Source organism: Varroa destructor, unplaced genomic scaffold (assembly GCF_002443255.2).
Source record: "Varroa destructor unplaced genomic scaffold, Vdes_3.0 BEIS01000007.1, whole genome shotgun sequence".
NCBI lineage: Eukaryota > Metazoa > Arthropoda > Arachnida > Mesostigmata > Varroidae > Varroa > Varroa destructor.
The window spans coordinates 7,468,628-7,487,857 of NW_019211460.1; the positions used below are offsets into that span (position 1 = coordinate 7,468,628).

At 41.0% G+C, this 19,230-nt stretch overlaps 1 protein-coding gene and 1 long non-coding RNA gene across 5 annotated transcripts in view; one reads left to right on the forward strand and one right to left on the reverse strand.

Annotated features, from left to right (window-relative positions):
• The window catches only part of LOC111254898 (tubulin alpha-1A chain-like), a 36,287-nt gene extending 24,957 nt beyond the window's left edge, over positions 1 to 11,330 (forward strand). For all 3 annotated transcript variants that reach the window (XM_022816252.2, XM_086974343.1, XM_022816251.2), the window contains exons 2-5: positions 7,728 to 7,829; positions 8,077 to 8,197; positions 9,397 to 9,673; positions 9,966 to 11,330. In XM_022816252.2, coding sequence (XP_022671987.1) covers positions 7,728 to 7,829; positions 8,077 to 8,197; positions 9,397 to 9,673; positions 9,966 to 10,818 — 1,353 coding nt within the window. In that variant the 3' untranslated portion in view covers positions 10,819 to 11,330. The remainder of the gene's footprint in view (positions 1 to 7,727; positions 7,830 to 8,076; positions 8,198 to 9,396; positions 9,674 to 9,965) is intronic.
• On the reverse strand, positions 3,845 to 18,941 carry LOC147754262 (uncharacterized). 2 transcript variants are annotated; one of them, XR_015316563.1, is made up of 3 exons: positions 18,236 to 18,941; positions 9,372 to 9,642; positions 3,845 to 4,974 (listed from the first exon to the last, which is right to left on the reverse strand). It is a non-coding gene; the product is annotated as an uncharacterized LOC147754262 (long non-coding RNA). The 2 variants fall into 2 exon arrangements; XR_015316564.1 differs by having other exon boundaries at positions 7,516 to 9,642.
• Positions 18,942 to 19,230: the final 289 nt, after the last annotated feature.

A 19,230-nucleotide genomic window follows, 5' to 3' on the forward strand; every position in this document is an offset into this window, starting at 1 on the left:
AATAGAGAAACTTATATCGTGTTCTTATTTTACCATTACCGCTATATGTGCTACCTATGCTGTCGGCATGAGTGCTCAGTGCCTAGCATGTTAGCTAAGCTTCTGTTATTTTCGCCCCATGTCTGGACCACGTCAGTCAGCGGAGTGTTCGTATGCTGCCGTATACTGCAACGTTAAAAGGAGCGATGAATCTGGCACGTTCGGAATCAAGCAACGTCGTTTATATGCATCTAGCACCAAATGAGATTCACTCCGCTGTCGTCGGAGACTGCCGCTTTCCCCAACTACCTTTCTTTTTCAAACTAACAGATGTCGTTCTGCGATATAATCGTAATTGATATCATCATTTATCTAACCTAGGCGTGTAACCAGGCAAAGTAGGCCGCCTTTCCTCCCTCCCTTCCCATATATGTGACCTCAGTCGCGTAGAAGATCGTCATCTCTGGGGTTAATGTTTTGATATAAGATGACCACACATTTGACGCTAGTTGTAGATTAACTGCTGCCAGCCTATTATAAAATTTGTACCAGGTATCTCTTACATGAAAATAGGCGGTATAAGACGATGCCAATGAAGGTAGTCTAAGGGCAGTGATGAGTTTATAGTTTGTCGATAGGCGAACGATGAACGACGATAGCCGTCGATGAACGAAGGGCACATTAAGTTGATTGACCTAACGGAAGAAAACGCTGGAGCCGTACGTACGGTGTATTTATCGCATATGCTCTATGTTTATAGATAGATTCAAGTAATCGAGTAGACCGAAAAATAATCGCAGCTGCGTGAGAAAACCAAACGTATTATAAATATAGTCTGTAGCTTAGAACAATCGAGATATTGTTTGTTCGTTGCTTTGCGGGCTTATATCGTCTAATTTTTCTAAGAACGTATCTATTGTAATAATGACAGCTAGTATTCGAAATTCTTCCTGCTATAGTTGTTTATTGTTATCTGTTTGCCTCGTCTTCTGCCCTATATTATGCGAAGTATAATGACGCGTATATATTTTTAGTCGTCAAAAGAAAGATAACATGTTTATGCAGGCGACTGGATTAAAAAACAGCGATAACTCGGACGATTTCGGAATGCGTTACTCAGGTCGTTTGAGAGTCTAACAGTGCGGGCTACAGTTTACCTTGGAAACGTGTAAACACGACAGCGTAAAGACACAAACAAAAGTGGCTTATAACAAAGATAAACGTAGGTAGCAGTTAAATATATATATTCAAGTAAATCACACCTTACGCTAAAAAAAAATTGACCTTCATTGAATGTACATATTAAAAGAAAGTAGCTACGAGAACCGTCTAATTTTGTTTTGACAAAATAGCTGACACGCACAACCAATTGACGGATGTATCTAAATTTCTCTAAGAAGCCGATCTTATTTATCTTCGCTGTATGTTTACCTGCATAACCTTGGCAGAAAAAAGTAAACAAATGACCGGTTAGTTCGTGCTATTTCTCTACGCTATTACCGTACTATATCTGATAGTATCGGCTGGCATGGCTGACTATTAACGCGCTGAAACGTCGTATACACTTGAAGATACGTTAGCCGCCATGAAGACCAAGAATTCCCTCGTTCGTTCTGTAATTAATTCTCACAAAAATCAACCCAGGCTGCCGTCCACTTCTGTTCTATGAGTGTTGTGCGTGTTAGCAAATCACTACCCCAACCTGTTCTAGTAAGCACTAACTCAAAAAGTCAGCACGAATCGCAACAGCTTCTTTCACACACACCCAACTGGGTTCCGCCAGTTGACTTCTGGGTTGCCACTGGCCTTCGGATTGATGAACCCTGGTGAACCTAGTCAAGCGGTAAACTGAAAAAGCCTAAACCTGATACATGTCATTGCAAAGATGTCATGTCCATCCAATGCTCGTCAATCGCGTTGGTTGAACTGGATTGGAACCAGTGAGTGAGTCAAGAAAACGTCAAAACTCAGTCAAACGTCGTATTTCAACTCCGTGTCTTCGTATTTCTTCGTTTTGCTCTTCTGCATCACATATTTTCTATACGTAGTACACGTTTTTCATATAAACTCCAATCGCTGTAAATAAGAAGTCCGTCTCCCAGACGCTTGTTAATAATGTAGTACAATGTAACATCTGAACAACGGACAAACAATCTAACAAATCTGAGAACCAAAGAGTATTGACGAATTATTGAAATGAAACTAGACTTGACGCTGGGTAATGATGTCCTGTGTGAAATACTGCCACAGTGGCATGGACATTACACGTGTTCCTATCAATCAGATATTGCACAACGTCAACGAGACGAAAAGATCAGAAAGCATCAAATGTGTTTTGTGTCGGTTCAACAAGCGGAGGCAAATCAATCCCAGAACAAACAGACGCGTACAGAGAAGCGAATTCTATTGCTGTTTTCAAAAGTTGTTATGATTAATCAATGCTCGACCGAAGAGTCTCTTGACATTAATAGTCTGACTTAGAGGTAAAACAGTAGGGATAATCTTGCCACCCGCCCACCCAGTTGTCGAGCTGCCTGTAAGAAAGGGTTAATAAGCTGAAAGAACTAACCTAACTGTAAACCATGAGAACGAACACGTCTAGTAAAATAGGAAGTTCCTTCACTTCGACATTCATTTATGTTTGAAATTTCCGTGACATCCATTGGGAATTAGACATAGTTGAAGGCAATGTCGATTGTCGCCAGTTGCCTATCCCAGCTTAGTACTTTATTTTTTTTATAAGGTTTCGCTCAGTATGTTACTGACTATCGGACAGAAAAAAACGCCGATGTCCAAAGAAAATAGAACACCCTGTCTGCACAACAGATCTATAGGAAGGGTATCTATCCGCTTGACTACAGTTGCCCGCACCGTTTTAAGCTATCTTGCATGAAGCCAAGCTCTTGATTACGGCCTTAGTCGGCGTCTCAAAAAAATCGGGAAATACGGGTCGTTCCGCGACCGTATTTCGATACGGCGCCTCGATATGAGTTGGATTTCTCATATAAAAATCGGGCCGCTGTTGTGTCTCAGCTTGTTTTTTTTTTCTCGTTATTCATAGTGCGCCGAAGTTGGTTCACTCGTCTTTTTTCAGAGTTGCTTCACGCTCTCACGTTCGCTGACTTTGCTCGATGACGACAGTTTTGGGTGATTTTCTGTGGCAATGCCGGTAATCCTGAGAAGAGAACCACTTACTTGCCAAAATTGTTGTGATTTGCTTTTATGTTAATGGATGAAGCCGCTGGGACGCTATCGACATAGACAGGTCCAGACCAGTGGACTGATGAGTTCAAAGGGATTCATTTTCACGTTCTGCGGAATTCATAATGGATTCATTCAATGCTTGTTCATACTTGCAATGGGCTGCGGACCCGGCCAGGCAATACGCGACACAAAGCTAAAGTTACTATGCAGATAAATTGTTTACGAAATAAGTGAATTCTCAGAGCTAAAGCATTGACACGCTATAACGTCTGTGGTTCAGGGCGTAATAATAGATTTCTTAATGTATCACTTGTTTTTTTTTTGTTCCCAAACGAACACTTCGCGTGTAACAGAAAGCAAAGTAAATGAGAAAGCAGAGAGCGGACAAAAAAAACGGATTTCATGACAATTCTAATTCGACGGATCAATATTACTGATGTCCTTAGCAGCCTAAAACGTTTGAAAGATAAAGGTTATTCGTTATCTCTAATATTTACTGGTTGTGTGCGATAGTCTGAATTCGAATTCTCGCGGGCTTGCTTGTTCGACGAAGAAAATCAGCTAGAAAGAGAGACGTACATGATACTTAGATAAAAAAAAAAATGTTAGTTAATACCTCAACGAACAGAGTCAATACCACATTGGTAAACACACATCGATGTGTAAACGTGAAATTTTAATTTTATTAATGTGAATGTACTTTTTCAATGTAAATATATCTTTCGATGGATTAATTTGTTTAGTAATTAGCTCGGATATAGCCAAATTAATATCGGTATAACTACAACACTGATCAAATAACATAGTTGCTTTATATAATTTCAGATAAAACGCGCGAATATTTTTTATCGAATAAAAAACATATCAAATATTTCTAGATTTATGCTGCTGTGGCTCCCTTTGCTTCCTGTCGCTTTCCCACATTCATTTCCCATGCATTATCTACACACACATATTGTAACGCCATTGTATTACTACGAGGCCTCCAGTACGAATCCATGCACAAAACATACAGAAAAGCACAGCAGACATTTTCGTCGTCATCCATTTTTTCTGTATACGAGCAGGGATTCCACTAGACACGACAATGTCTGTCCATAGAACTTTTTTTCTCCCCCGGATGCCGTGGCTGACAGTACAGTTTTTACCATGCCACCACGCGTCTTCAGCTGTACCAAGTACTACTTTTCCGAAGATGGGTTCCGTTTCGACGACGCGCCGAATGTGGGCCGATACGAACGACCCATCAGCTACCGGTCTCAACTAATGCTAACGCACCGACAATTACCACCGCTGCCACTTCTGGCAACTACAGCGAAACTTTTAACGCCGTATATATAAGAAACGACGCAGGTCTGGCCTCCAAATAAAAACGAAGAAAATTTCGTTTGGTTCGTCCGAAAACGAAATCGAACACGAAATACGAGCGCAAAGTCTGCCAGAAAATAGGCTGCTTCTGTTGTTGACATCAGCCGATGGCGTATCACCAGGCAGCCTGACCATTGAGACGAATGAAATTTGATGGAACGGGCTAAACCGACCCGTAAACGGATAGCGTTCTGATGCAAACGTACCAGCGGCCGTAAGTAGCGCAATTGAACTGTACTTGCAGACGCGCGAGCAAGACGAAGTCTACCCCTTCTTGTCGCTGTTGGTGTCGAGCGCTGATATGATACTTGCTGTTAATGGCCTCCGAACTTAGACGGTTCATGACGGCTAACTCACGTACGGTTTTCGGCATATCACTCCGTCTTGACGTACAAACTCTGGGGTGAGGCCGATCGTGGTTTTCTGAAATAAATTACAGCGGACGTACGTTCACTTTTGATTCGATTGGACCGACTGACGTTAAAAACCTTCTAAGCTACGCTAGCACTGCATGAACGATAGTTCGGAGATTGACGAGATGATTGAGGGACAATGAAAAATATACGGGTCTAAGGACAGGAAACAAAACTGAAAAGATCTATGAAAAGATAAAGCGAGCGCGTACCAAATAATCGTTAGAATAATCAAATTCGATAACATCGAAAGACCAGGTAGTTTTTAGCTAGTTTTGCACCTGTGATAAGTGCTCATTTTAACGGATAATTTCACATGGACCGACTGCTTCAGGCAGCCTCTATCAGTCCCTCTCGGCTGCAACGCGTGCAAATAGCGTCCCGCTTGAATAGAAATAGAGGCGCTCAATCATAGATACGTCGACATAATAGTAAAAATAAAGAAAATGTCTTCTCGACTGGAAACCGAACTGAGAAATTCCCGCTTTTACAGAGTGAAACTTCACGATCAAGCGCTCATGTAACTTTCCTAAAGTCACCTGGGTGAGATTAGTCATGGAGCTGCCCCGCGCAGATCGGAAAAACACTGATGTTGTTAATTCGATTGTTTTCACGGTTCTGATTAAGACGATAAGACAATATACATAAAAAGGGGCAAGGAAAGTCCTATCAGTGTTTATTTGGCAGGGACCAGTCGAATGCTCTGCAATGTTAGAGATCATTCACTCAGGCTGTTTTGAATCGTGCGGGTAGTTTTAAATGAAAATAGCAGCATTTATGATATTCTCTAACAAGATGAATTTATAACCTTGGTATTTGTTTTTCTGAGAAAATTTTGTAGCATTGTAATCAATAGACTTATATTAGTCAATATACTGCGCCCACTCTTTCTCAGAATCTGTCACATTCAGATTTTTTTCTTCGACATATGACACACAGCGTTCCCGATGACATCTCAAACAGCATCAACCAGCAAAGTAATATAAGATAATGGGATTTATTGACTATTCAAAATAGGCCATAGGACACGCTGCAAAAAAAGCGATTCTATGGACAAAATGTAGGTTTTACTAATTGTTGGTTGTCGGTTGTGTCGTACATTCGCATGTTTCTATCCATAGTTCCAGGCACAGTTGCCAAAATCTATTGTAAATTATATGTACGAACATACACTTTTATAAAAGTTAAAACTACTGTTCTAAATACGAAAAGCAGCAACAGTTCTACGGTAATGCTCCCTCGACAACATCGAGGCTAGTTGCGTCAGCGGCTTGTTCACGAAAAATGCTTGTTTGGCCTTGTTGATTCCGACGGATTTCGTAGCTGAAAATAGAAAACGATGCCTAACTCACTAGCACTTGTGACGGCGATGCGATTCACATCGTCCTTATCCGGCGTGGCCTTACATAGAATGATGTGCGCTCGCAGCTTCTGCTTTAGCATCCTATGTGTCGAATAATAGCGATGCGCTTTATCGAAGTTGATGAAGACAAAATCGTCATTCTTCATTCATTCTAGCTTCATGCTAGCCCTGTCTAACTAAATGACGTACAAATAGTTGAAAATTCGAATAAACAGGAATTATGTGCACTGAATCAGATATGCGTTGCTGCGTTCGAGGCTTGGGATACCATTGTGAAAAAACTAAATACTTTCTTACTTAATCATCATGACCGAGCCAAGCACAGTCAAACCCCTAAACAAAAATAAAAAAAAACACCTCGATAGCTATTTGCTTGCACATCCTCATATATCTACTGTTCGATGATAGGATGAGTGTCTACAACCAGACACGCTTCACTTCCAACATCAACGGTTCTGACGATCTTTATCGGCTGGCGTCTGTTTATCTTCCCGACCGTCCAGAAACTGACTCTATTTCCTAGGCCTCTCACAGCAGAGTGAATTGTCAAACTTCATAGTTAAGCGCATATCTGCTGAGTTCCTTTTTTGGGCAGAAAAGCCGATCAACTGAGAAAAGACCAAAAAGCCGGGACGGATCTACTCAAAACCCAAAGAGCTAAGACGGAATACAGTGGCCTGTAGAGCGACTAGTCACACGGGCTAAAAACCTCGCTTGTGTCTGTTGAAGCAGAATTACAATGACCATTCTACTCTGTAGCCATTGTTTTGTATTTAAAAGACGATACAAGTGAGCGTAATAACGTCTCAGCATATAACAACCGCTATATAATATAATAGTATGCTTTGTTGCTCTGAGCACCTGCGATGCCAGTGACGACGGTTTGGTCCTTCCCTTCGGAGTACGGCGGGTGGAGTGAGTTTCCCCGCTTTTGAGAAAAGCTAACAGGATGGGTGCTAACCAGGCTGAAGGGCATATGGACTAGCCAAAAGCAGGACAAAGGGAAGCTGCCTTGACTGTAACCGCTTGTCCTGCACAAATGACAAAGATAACTATGCTCTTGATGCTAACCTTATTTTCAGTGTTAGCTACGGTAACTGGTGGCAAGTACAGCGTCAATAGCAGTCCCGAAGCTATAACAACAACTTAAATAGAATAACAATAACAAATAAGCAAAGTATTATTTACGCCTGTCGAGGACTCCAGGTGCACTACTTTCCATTGGTATTGCGCCTCCGTCCACACGTCTGTACTTTGTTGCTTTCTATTGTTGTCTATGGTTCATTAGTTGAATCTGTCGCTGTGCTATGTACGTTATTGGCATGAACCCCATGCCAATTTATTTAGAACTGCAAATAATGAGCGTACTAGCAACGTATGTTTAATCTTCCAAATTGCAGCGTGAATGTATTTCCGTGCACGTGGGTCAGGCTGGTGTCCAGATGGGCAATGCCTGTTGGGAACTTTACTGTCTCGAGCATGGTATCCAACCCGATGGCCAGGTTTGTATGAATTATGCAAATTAAAAAAATTATCTACTGCCAACGAACTGTTCACACAGAGAAGGAATTATCAAAATCAAAGGTTATAAATTATAGTTTAGACGATATCTACCTCTGATACAGTATATACAACATCCACTACTATATCAAAAGATCTGAATTGAAAAATACGATCACATTCTTAATAATCGTCTATTCAAAACTATGGTATTGCTCGGTTCATTCTTTATTTGTGCTTGATATGCAGATGCCATCGGACAAGACGCTAGGAGCCGCGGACGACTCGTTCAATACGTTTTTCTCCGAGACTGGAAGTGGAAAACACGTACCGCGAGCGGTTTACGTCGATCTGGAGCCTACCGTCGTCGGTGGGTATCAGCGTCATCTATTTTAACCTTGAGTAAAAAAATCATGATCGTCATTTGAGCTATTTTTAGCACCTGCTTCGGCAGTTTTTACGAAAATATGGTCTCTTTTTTAATCAAGTTTATTAGGCTCTTTCGAGCGAAGCTGTATGCTTCCAAGCTGTTACATGGGAAGCCGTAAATAAAAATATACTCGCACCCATTTTCTTTGCTTATCACATGACTAAACCAGTTGAGCTAAAATACTTAGCTAGTTTCTAGAAAACCGTTTCAAATAGCTTCGTTCGCGTCGGAAACACGTTTACTGACCGTCGACTCAATTTCTAGAATCCAACTTATTTTTCTTATATACGTATCACGTTGCCAGAGCTACAGTTAACGCTACAAAGCGGCAAAGTCCTTCAGCAAATCATTATAAACACCTACCAATACGGGAGCTAACATCGGTTGATCCAGGACGAGCTCTGCGCTCGGATTACTGACGTGACTGCCCGGTTAATCTAGATAGTTTGAGCACATTTTGCATTGATGAAAGGCTTCATCTAGTGCGCGGTAAACGCTTGCCATCAAGAATTGGATAGCGCGCCATGTTATACGAGAACGATTATGCCATACCTACATTTGTTATATGGTATTTTTAAGACGGGATCGCACTTCGATTGGGCGGTCAGAGCCGAACAGGCCAAATGGACGTCGTGAAAGGTTTATGGCTTCTATTGTATTTGTTCATCTGAAAACATCTATATGCTTTGGCAATTACAATAATTGTGAATAGTCATCTATGGTATTGAAAACAACGTTAAACTTTAAACTCAGAATGCTTTCATGTGATGCGGTGTCTGTCAGACGTCATTAGGGGCCTTGCAACGTTTTCTTCGAATTTCCACGTTATCCGTAATTTTTTCTCTGTTGAATAATTATGCCGTTAATTTATGAGTAAGGATGATAACTCAATGGGACCTACTTTTGTGTATCATAAGGCCTTGACGTCGCTCTGTAGTTTAAAGAAATCAATTTATCGGTCCAATTCTACCAGGTAAACTTAGATGCATAAAATGATTTTTTGCTAGACGCCTCATTTATTTGAATTTTAAGACATGTTGCTAAACTTTTCTCAACTTTAGGTAACGCTATGTAACTTTTATAATATATTTTAACGAATTGTCTTGCTACTTGCTTTCGTCGTGGCATTCGTTTTACAGATGAGGTCCGCACTGGCACGTACCGCCAGCTGTTCCATCCTGAACAGTTGATTACGGGTAAGGAGGATGCCGCGAACAACTATGCACGTGGTCATTACACGATTGGAAAAGAGATCGTCGATCTTGTGCTGGATCGAATCCGCAAACTCGCCGACCAGTGTACTGGCCTTCAGGGATTTCTGATCTTCCACTCGTTCGGAGGGGGAACTGGATCCGGATTTACTTCGCTGCTCATGGAGCGTCTCTCTGTCGATTACGGCAAAAAGTCGAAACTTGAGTGAGTAAACTACGAGCGATTTCAATCGACAATAATAATAATAATAACAACAGTCAATGCGGAACACATGGAAACATGAAAATCGGAATGCATGGCTATAGTTGACCATGCTCAATTCATCTTGTATTTGCGCTCTGAGCTTGGTAGATGTAGCGTTCTTCTATAAATATTCAATGTACATTATTATTTAACGTTATTAATCGTTGCAAGGTAAATTTTGTTTTATCTGGCTAAAAACTGGTGAAGTTCTAGATAACCAGTTGATTTCGCTCGGTATCCCTATCGTTCCCAGGTTCTCGATTTACCCCGCGCCCCAGGTGTCGACGGCTGTTGTTGAGCCATACAACTCAATCCTGAATACTCATACAACGCTGGAACATTCGGACTGCGCATTCATGGTGGACAACGAGGCGATTTACGACATCTGTCGCCGGAATCTCGATATCGAGAGGCCGTCCTACACGAATCTGAACCGGCTGATCGGTCAGATCGTCTCCTCGATCACGGCCTCGTTACGATTTGACGGTGCGCTCAACGTTGACTTGACTGAGTTCCAAACCAACCTTGTGCCTTACCCAAGAATACACTTTCCATTGGCCACCTACGCTCCGGTTATCTCCGCCGATAAGGCTTATCACGAGCAGATGTCCGTGTCGGAAATCACAAACGCCTGTTTCGAGCCGCAGAACCAGATGGTGAAGTGCGACCCCCGAGCCGGCAAGTACATGGCAGTATGTCTTCTATACCGTGGCGACGTCGTGCCCAAGGACGTGAATGCGGCAATTGCCACGATTAAAACCAAACGTACAATTCAGTTTGTCGACTGGTGTCCCACAGGCTTCAAGGTCGGCATCAACTACCAGCCTCCAACGGTAGTGCCTGGTGGAGACCTCGCTCGGGTTCAACGTGCCGTCTGTATGCTGTCCAACACAACGGCCATTGCCCACGCCTGGGCTCGCCTCAACCACAAATTCGATCTAATGTATGCTAAGCGTGCCTTTGTTCACTGGTATGTTGGCGAGGGTATGGAGGAGGGCGAGTTTTCGGAGGCCCGTGAAGACCTGGCTGCCCTTGAGAAAGATTATGAAGAGGTCGGCACCGACTCAAACCAGGATGACGGCGAAGGCGACGGCGATGAATATTGAAGACGAAGATCAAGGCAAGGGGCAACGGCAGTAGAATTCGGTGGTGGTAGTTTTGTAATAGTTTAATCGTAGCTGCCGGGGGCTCCCTTGAAATTTAGGGACAAGGTCCCGTCCTAACAACGCTAAGGAGACTCTTCCAAGCAGAGAGAAAAAGGCAGAAATATTCGTTCGTGCTTTTCATATCGCCACGGCTGAGCTATAGCACATCTGACAAGCGGTAGATATTGTCATACTATACTATTGCAATAAATGGCCAATCAGTCCTGTACCTACATTCAGAGGGAAGGTGTAACGCAATATACACTAGGTGTGTCCGCTCTAGCTAAATATTTCCTACTATTATCAAAATGAATGTGTTGCTATTAAATAAATTACAATTGCAGTATTATTTATTTGCTTTTGGGAAATAAATCAATGCTATTGAGGCAGTCTCGCTAAATTTCTCATACGTCGTAAAGTCAACACAGAGCAAAAATAAAACATGAAATTGTCGTATCTTCTAATATTCATAACTATGTGTTTTCTCATAGGAGGGCTCTTACAACACAGGTCAGTTGCGCGTTGGTTTATCCGAAATGCTGTTAACAAAGTCAGTCGAATTGCGATTTTTAAGAAATAGAAAAAAACAGTTATAGAGCTTCCTTTTGGAAAATCATAAATTTTAGAGAACTTTTGAATCAAATTGGAAGTACTTGCAGTTACTTTGACTCTGTTTGAACTCGATCTTTCGAACTAGCAACGTTTTATAATATTTAATAGAATTTAGTTTGTATTAAACACATTTCGAATAAAGCATATTTTCCCCAGCATCCCAGATTTTCATAACGTTTAAAAATGACTTTGTCGTACCTGAAAATATTTAAGCTAAATTCCAGAAATTTAACTAGTTATTGGAGAGCCCGTATCACCATATTTCAGCATAGCTTGCCGACAGAATTTTCAGTTTTCGTACACACGGGACCTACTTCTGCGGCGGTGCGTCCACTTCACCAGCTATCATGGATGACAGATTTCCGCTTACAACAAATATTTGCTGACAGTCAGCATCCTACAGAATTAAGCCGTTCGCAAAGCTTCATGCTTTCTACAACGTCCTTCTCTAATGATCGCTCCTGACTGCAGGATTCCAGAAAAAAATTCTATTTCTCCTTTTTACGCCACCATACGACTGTTACACGGTACCAAGTCCTAGCAACAACTCAAACATCACTTTGATTGAGGACTGTTCGCTACTTGACGGAACTCTCTGACTTACTGAACAGTTTGGACATTTCGGGTTGTACGTTAACTATAAACATTGCGGTCGATAGGTTATAAACGAATTCGTTCATTCCCATAATGGTTAGTTCCTGTTTCGCAAGCAATACCTAATGCGATTTCTATAGATATAGTTACTTCAACTTTGACGCCGGCAGGCAGTTGTATACGAGCGGGATTTCAATATGTGCTTGTAAGAGAAATTGTCTATTATATTAACAGTTACTTATACAACCCTCTTTGTTAAATCCTAACCTAATAAACAAGAACAAATATTAATTAGTAATCCTACTCACACTTTATCCTGGTGTTAAATGTTGTACGTTTGTGTAATGTGACAAGTATTTTTATGTTTCATCAGAAAATTAGTGGAAGGCCCGACTATAAATGATTTTCTTTCAAATATTTGAAAATTGCACTTACATAATTATACCATAAAACGTATATTACGATATTTCTTTTATTACGACGAAGTACGCCCTTACTCGATAGGCCCATTCCAATGATACAAATAAAAAATCAAACGTCACTGCATATTTTGGGTTTCTAAGAAGCACTTTAGTACCTACTGGTATGGAAGTGGCTTCCGTTATTTGGCGAAACTTCAAGCACAAATTATTGGGACTCGGTAAGGCCACAGCTGCGATTATGTTGCTACGGAACTCATAGAAGGTTTTGTGACATTGGAAAAGATACATGCGGAACATACTAGCTGTTAATTTATAACCTTAATACTTATTTATTTGTTGTCGTGTACTTTATGAAGATCACGCCGCTTCAAACGAAAATAACGCCGCACATGGGGGCAAAGTAAGAATATACCGAATCTGTATTTTGTATATGTATAATCTAGTAACTATTCCGGCGCCGGTTAAGACAGGTCAAAAAAGGAATGAATGATAGGTGATAACACTCCGTTACGTTCCCGTAACAATATTTAGTTTTCGAGTTATTTTTAACTTCCCATCTGTGAACGCCGAGCACCGAGAAACAATTTCCTCATCAGCACAATTAACCTTGCGTCTAGGCTTCCGGCCTACTACACCTGTACGAAGCTGATCTTGTGTTTATAGAATTATCGGATCTTCAGGCTCCATTAAAAGCTCTAAGTGGAAACTTTGTGGGCACACCTATGAATATGTACCTAGCTGCTTACGGTTCACATGCACAGTTTTCCCTCCATGTATGAGTCAAAACCGTCGGAAGTTCAATCCGACCATGAACAAGGCACAGTTGCCGGTTGGCCAGATATAGGTCCCTGTATGAGATTTGTCTCGTCTGTTTCAAACTATTTATCTATCAGTGAGCCAATTTTGCAAAATATAGACCTTTCATATAATGGCTTAGCTCTTGGCGATATTGAAACCAATTATCTGGTGCAACTTTTGTCTGGGACACAAATTGCAGAGTGGAGGGCGTATGCAACAAATATGCACAGAACGAAACGCATTGGATATCGCATGCAGAACGCCTCGGGCGTCGACCCTATCTATCGTGAGTGCTAAATTAGCGCCTATCGTGCTTTGCGACGATTTCGAATTGTGCTAGACAACGCACACAAGAGTGTGACTTGCATAAGCATCCTCTCAGCTTAGCGAGTGCGACGTTTTGGAACCTCAGCTGCAGTGACAGAATGGCGTATCTAACGGGTGGAACAAGAGCCTGGAAGCCTAGTTCTAATTCACCGAAAATTAAAAATTTTTACAAATCAAGATACGGATTAAGAACAATGCTATCACTACGACAATAACAACAACTCCTATTGGTGGTTCGTGACTTTCTTCTTTTGAATCACTAAACCTTTGCCTTCTTGAACGTAAAATAACACAGAACGGGCGCTTTATGAAATCCGTTGTGGGAAATAATACTTTAGAACTATAAACAGTAGACTAGAGTAGCTCAACTTTTCTGTAATTTTAATTGTTTTTCATCTAGTAAAGCAAAATCTACCCCATAATAGTTTTCGTGGGTGCATTATGCCTATATCTCTCCAATCATAGAAAACAATCAAAGACCCTTCTAGGTAACTCTCCTGCATTGACCTATTGACCTTCCTTCCAGATAATCCCATAAACCACAGTACAGAGGGAGCTAGTCTTTTGGCTTGTGGGTAAAATTATTTGAGACGTACAGGTCTGTATGTTGCGGCATCTTTTCTTACTCATCGAGAACCGAAATCCATCTTGACGCAATCCACGAAAAATGCTCGGCAGGTCCAACGTGCACGGAGATAACTATCTGGACCTTAAATTTATATAATAAAGTATAATTCCATCACGATGGGATACGATTTTGCTCTCTCGAATGCCGCTGAAAAAAACTACGATGGAACTACAGATACTGAAGAAGCGTTGCGGCTGTATGATCGAAATATATTACCATGTATTTAATAAGTCGCAATATGGGCCGAAACAATTTTTCGGATATTCTTTACACAATAATGGCTCTGAGGTACAAGTTTGACCAGAGTTGTTGTCAACCAGCTGGCAGGCAACTTATGTATTACATCAACAGTCTTGTTCAACATCAACGTAACGGACAACAGGTATACTTGGAAAGCTCAGCTATTCTGGCTTGCCTCGTACACCTGTCTGACCTCCCGCAAAACGTAATTCTTAAATAAAAAACGTACACTGTAAACAATTACGAAACTTACCAAATCGCAAACGTGTTCTTCGTTTTCATAGTACTCTCGTATTTATTTTCCGATAATTTAGTTAATTGAAATGAAGTGTGGAGATTAATGATGGATTTCTAAATAACGTTTCTAACCAATAACGTAAATACGGCTTTGAAAATACTAGTCTGATTTTAATCCCACGGAACTCCACAACTATTGTGCCTTATAATATATATAATAATTAAAAAACCAGTTCTTTAATTTCTTGAAAACGCCCAGTGCTTCAGGAAATTCTCTGCATTCAAATATTAAATTTCGTCGTAGGCCTTAGATAAAATCCAATATAGCATGTTGGAGCTGTATTGTTATGCTACAACTAAACTTCACAGTATTGAAGTAACTATAAGTTAATTTTTAGCTCTTCATTCTAATTCAAAGCCTTAAACAAAAAAACAACTCGCGTCACATTATAATGTTCGGCCAGCCAGCAGAAATAGTAGGGAAACAAACGGAAGGTTTGTGATTTAACTTTGGCAAGAAAACAAAAACGGTTCCAAGATAGACGATCACTGCTATCAGTGGAGCCTGGCGGTTCGAGTCTTGTTTACGCCTGTAAACTTTAATAGGCAATTGCACACGGCAGTGAATCTCGCCAACGTTTAACTTTCGTCGCGTAGGAACATCATACACTAATGCGGGCAGACATTCTGGCCTTTTTCACCAAAACGAAAATGTTAGAAGGAAAATACCTAAGTGTTTGAAAATGGTGCTCGTACAACTTTACACCAGCTTGAGTTCGATCACTTCTAAGGCTGATATTCCTTAAGTTGGGAATGACTTATAAAAAAAAGACGGTTAGAAACAATAATATCAAACATTTGTGATAGGATGGGCCTAGAAGAAAAAGAATGCAGATTTTTAGCAAGTTATATATAAGCTATATTATTTAACCAGTATGTAGATTTACATATGTGGATGTACTTATTTGGGAGTACAAAAGAGCTAAATAAAGCGTCAAAGAATTCATCCGAAATTCGAAACAACGTAGGTTCGAATAGTCGCTAGTGATTTATACAAAGAAAATTTATTCAGAAGCGGGATATCTGTGAGCCGAAGAAATAAATCGTGAAAAATGTTGATATAATTCAAAATACGCGCCATCAAATATGCACCATCTACGTATTTAAATTTAAGCAAACTTTTCAAGCCAAAATACCGGTGCTTGTAAGTACCGGTCATTCGCCATCATTATGATCGAATGTGACGAAATAGGCATATCCTCCGCATTCACTGAGATAGCCCCTTTTGGCAAACGTTGTCTCATAGCTTCTTAGGATATACTACATGTTTGGATAGATTTGATCGAAAATGAGACAGCGTTTCTTTAACGTTTTAGTACAAATAAGCATTTCATAGTGTTTGAGTTAGGTAAGCTTCCTTTAACGCCTTGCCGATAATAACCGGACATGTACTTTTACCGGTTCTAGCCTTGAACGAAATATTATTACCCGACACTTGCAGAGGCTTTTATTTCCGTTAAGCATCGACTATATTTGATGATGACAGTTCCTTGTTACGGCGATGTCCTTATAGCCATATTGCTGAACACAATCTTGAAGAAGTTTTTACGTTCATATCACTGTACAAGGTAGGATTCGTTAGGTTTAGAAAAATTATTTAGTGCATATTTACCGTTATATCGGATAGAGCATTGGAGCGTAACGTAACGTGCGGCAGGCACACAAAAGAACCACCACAGACAGATATTTCGGCCTGTTCACGTCCAATTACGGCACAAGGCTATCAAGTAACGTTTTCCCATACAATAAAAATGGTAGAACTTAACGAACAACATGGCTCTCGTTGACATCCATGTTGAATGGCACGTTTACCATCTGTCGTAGATTAAAAATTTCCCTTTTGAAAAAGTTCTATAGGAAATTCCCTTTGATATTTTCCGGAAACGACCATTCAGTTCTGTCGCACAAAAACTTATTGAAAGGATTTGTCGAGCCGCCCCTAGTATTAAACATGAGTGAATTATCTTTTCTTTTGTGTCTACAAATAGAAGATTCAACAACAATACAGGCAGTTACGCAGGTGTAAAGACATCCTGCGTTTCGCACTCAAAACCATGGCGAGCGTCTCAAATGAACCCTGAAATCCATAAAGTATTGTTGAATCTAGAATAGCCAAGAAGGCTTGTTCTAACTATGACGGTAATCGCAGTGCTACATAGATGTTATTTATACTGAAATGGCGCTTTCGTAAAGTATCGTAAAAACAAATTCTCACTACCCGTTTAAATCAATCTCGTTGCCATTGCAAAAGATTGTTCTGCTAATATAGACGAAGCCATCGCGTCTCTCTGGACGTCTATTTGATTACTTACTAATTATTAGCTAATCTGATATAGGCTGTGATCAATATAGGCACAGGTTTAAATGAAGTAACTGTGGGAACCGTGATTAGTTCTAAATCGATCACGTTTGACTATAGTAGCTATATACAACTTAGATGCAGTTACATCAACTATCAGCTGCGGATCGATGTTATCTTTTATCATCTACAGTCGATACGTTCAAAGGCTAAATAAATCGTGTAATTTCGCTAGGGACATCATATGCTTGATATACGTTGAGAAGCTTTTTTCTTTTTAACGAATTCAAAGAGAACACTATAGAGTTGCCTTAATTTGCTTTATTTTATAGGACTCCAGTGCTTCTTACTTCTAAGTAAAAGCAAATTCTATAAGCATCCAGGTTCTTGATAGATAGTATTTCTTTTAAGGGAGGAGATCGTATTGTGAGAGACAAAGCAAATAGTGTAATCCAACGTTACGATGATCAATAGAGGTTTTACGTTAGTTGTAGCTATAAGGATACCAGACACGCTCGTAGTTCTGTTTCATTCGTGGCTGTACTGTCTTTTTATCAAGCAAGGGGTTATTTACAAAAGCAAAGCACCTGATGGGATAAATTATTCCAAATATAAACATTATTTTTTTATCTAGCGAAGCTACTGTACCAACTCAGAATACAAAAGACAAACATGTACATTAGAAAAAAATATTTTCGTTTCACCTACATTCTCCATCAAAAACTCGAATTAGATCTGCTTGTGACTATTTAGATCACTTGAGAAAAGTTCCCCATAATAGTACAACTATTAACAACGATTGGAGGTATAACGAACCTTCATGCGTCCTATAGGAGAACGATTTGCCTACGGGCATGGTTCATCCCTGCCGTATATTTTGAATCCTAATGGCTGTATGCGGTCCCACAACAAATCTCCTGAGTCGTCTACATTTTTAAATCCGCTAGGCGTTAGTTTACCTAACCTCGACAGATTATTATGACATTAGGCACGACTTAGGCGGGGGTCCCGGATGATAGTAGGTGTGGCTTAGATCTTAGCTGAAACAACGATCCTGACACACTTGCCTGCACAGTCGATATCGCCCGAAAGCGATTGTAATCAGAGAAGCGAGCAGAATCAGGACTTTAAGTATGTGAATAGAGCAGAGCGATAGTTTACCGTTCCCGCAGCGCAACTTGGACGGCTGTTCTTCCGAGACACTTCGTTCCTGGCGCAGGCTAAGTGCAATAAATTAAGTTCGCCATTGACAGATCAACTTTTCTTTATATCTACCTACGGGCAATGCCAGTGACTGGAAGGAGCGTGATCGTCATATGGAGGGGCGAAGATGAGTAAACATAGCCCGCCAAATAGAGGGCGAGTAAGACACTCAACTAGGGGAGAGGGCCCGCAAGTCTAAATTAAACGAAATATTTCGAGTTTACACTGGGCAACCCCGTTAGGCTTTTTATCCGACGGGTGGCTTTTTTCAGTACGCAGCGACCGGACAAGATGGAAACCTAGAAACCAGCCACGAGCTTCGGTCTCTTGAATCATTTATGGTCGCTAAAAACGAAGTTCTGTTTTAGAACAGCACAAAGCACGAAGGGAGAAAAATAAAATCATTTTGTAAGAGATTATCCTGGTAGTGGCGGTAACATCGCGAGCACGTCCCGTTGGCGCTACTACGCCATGTTCTCGTGGGTGCGCTATTGTCTTCCTAGGTTTGTTCAATATACAGACATCATCATCATTAGCGTCGTCATCGTTGTCGGTAGAAGAGGAGGAGGGATGGGCGAGCCATACATTCAGCGCTAGACGGCGGCGGCGGCGGCGGCTGCCGCGCGGCTCTAAAGGTAAGAGTAACAAACCAGCCATCATTGTACGGAACGGTTCAATGGCAGTGGCCTCTCCATTCTGTTTTGTCGTCTGCTCATCCAAGTTCATGCGTTAATAGTGATCGTTGTTGTACTGCTGCTCTTGGCAGTGGGGTCGGGCTTGTAATGTTGATTCTCTGCCCGACTGCTTGCTCCCTGCTTACACTATTGAATTTGCTGACTGTTTGCCCATTTCTGTAAGCTGCTCCAAGCGGTCCGGTCTGATAGATGGGCTCGTTGCCGTTGGTTCGATCGTAACAGACGTTCGTAGCTGGACGGGCCTAGGCTTCGATATTG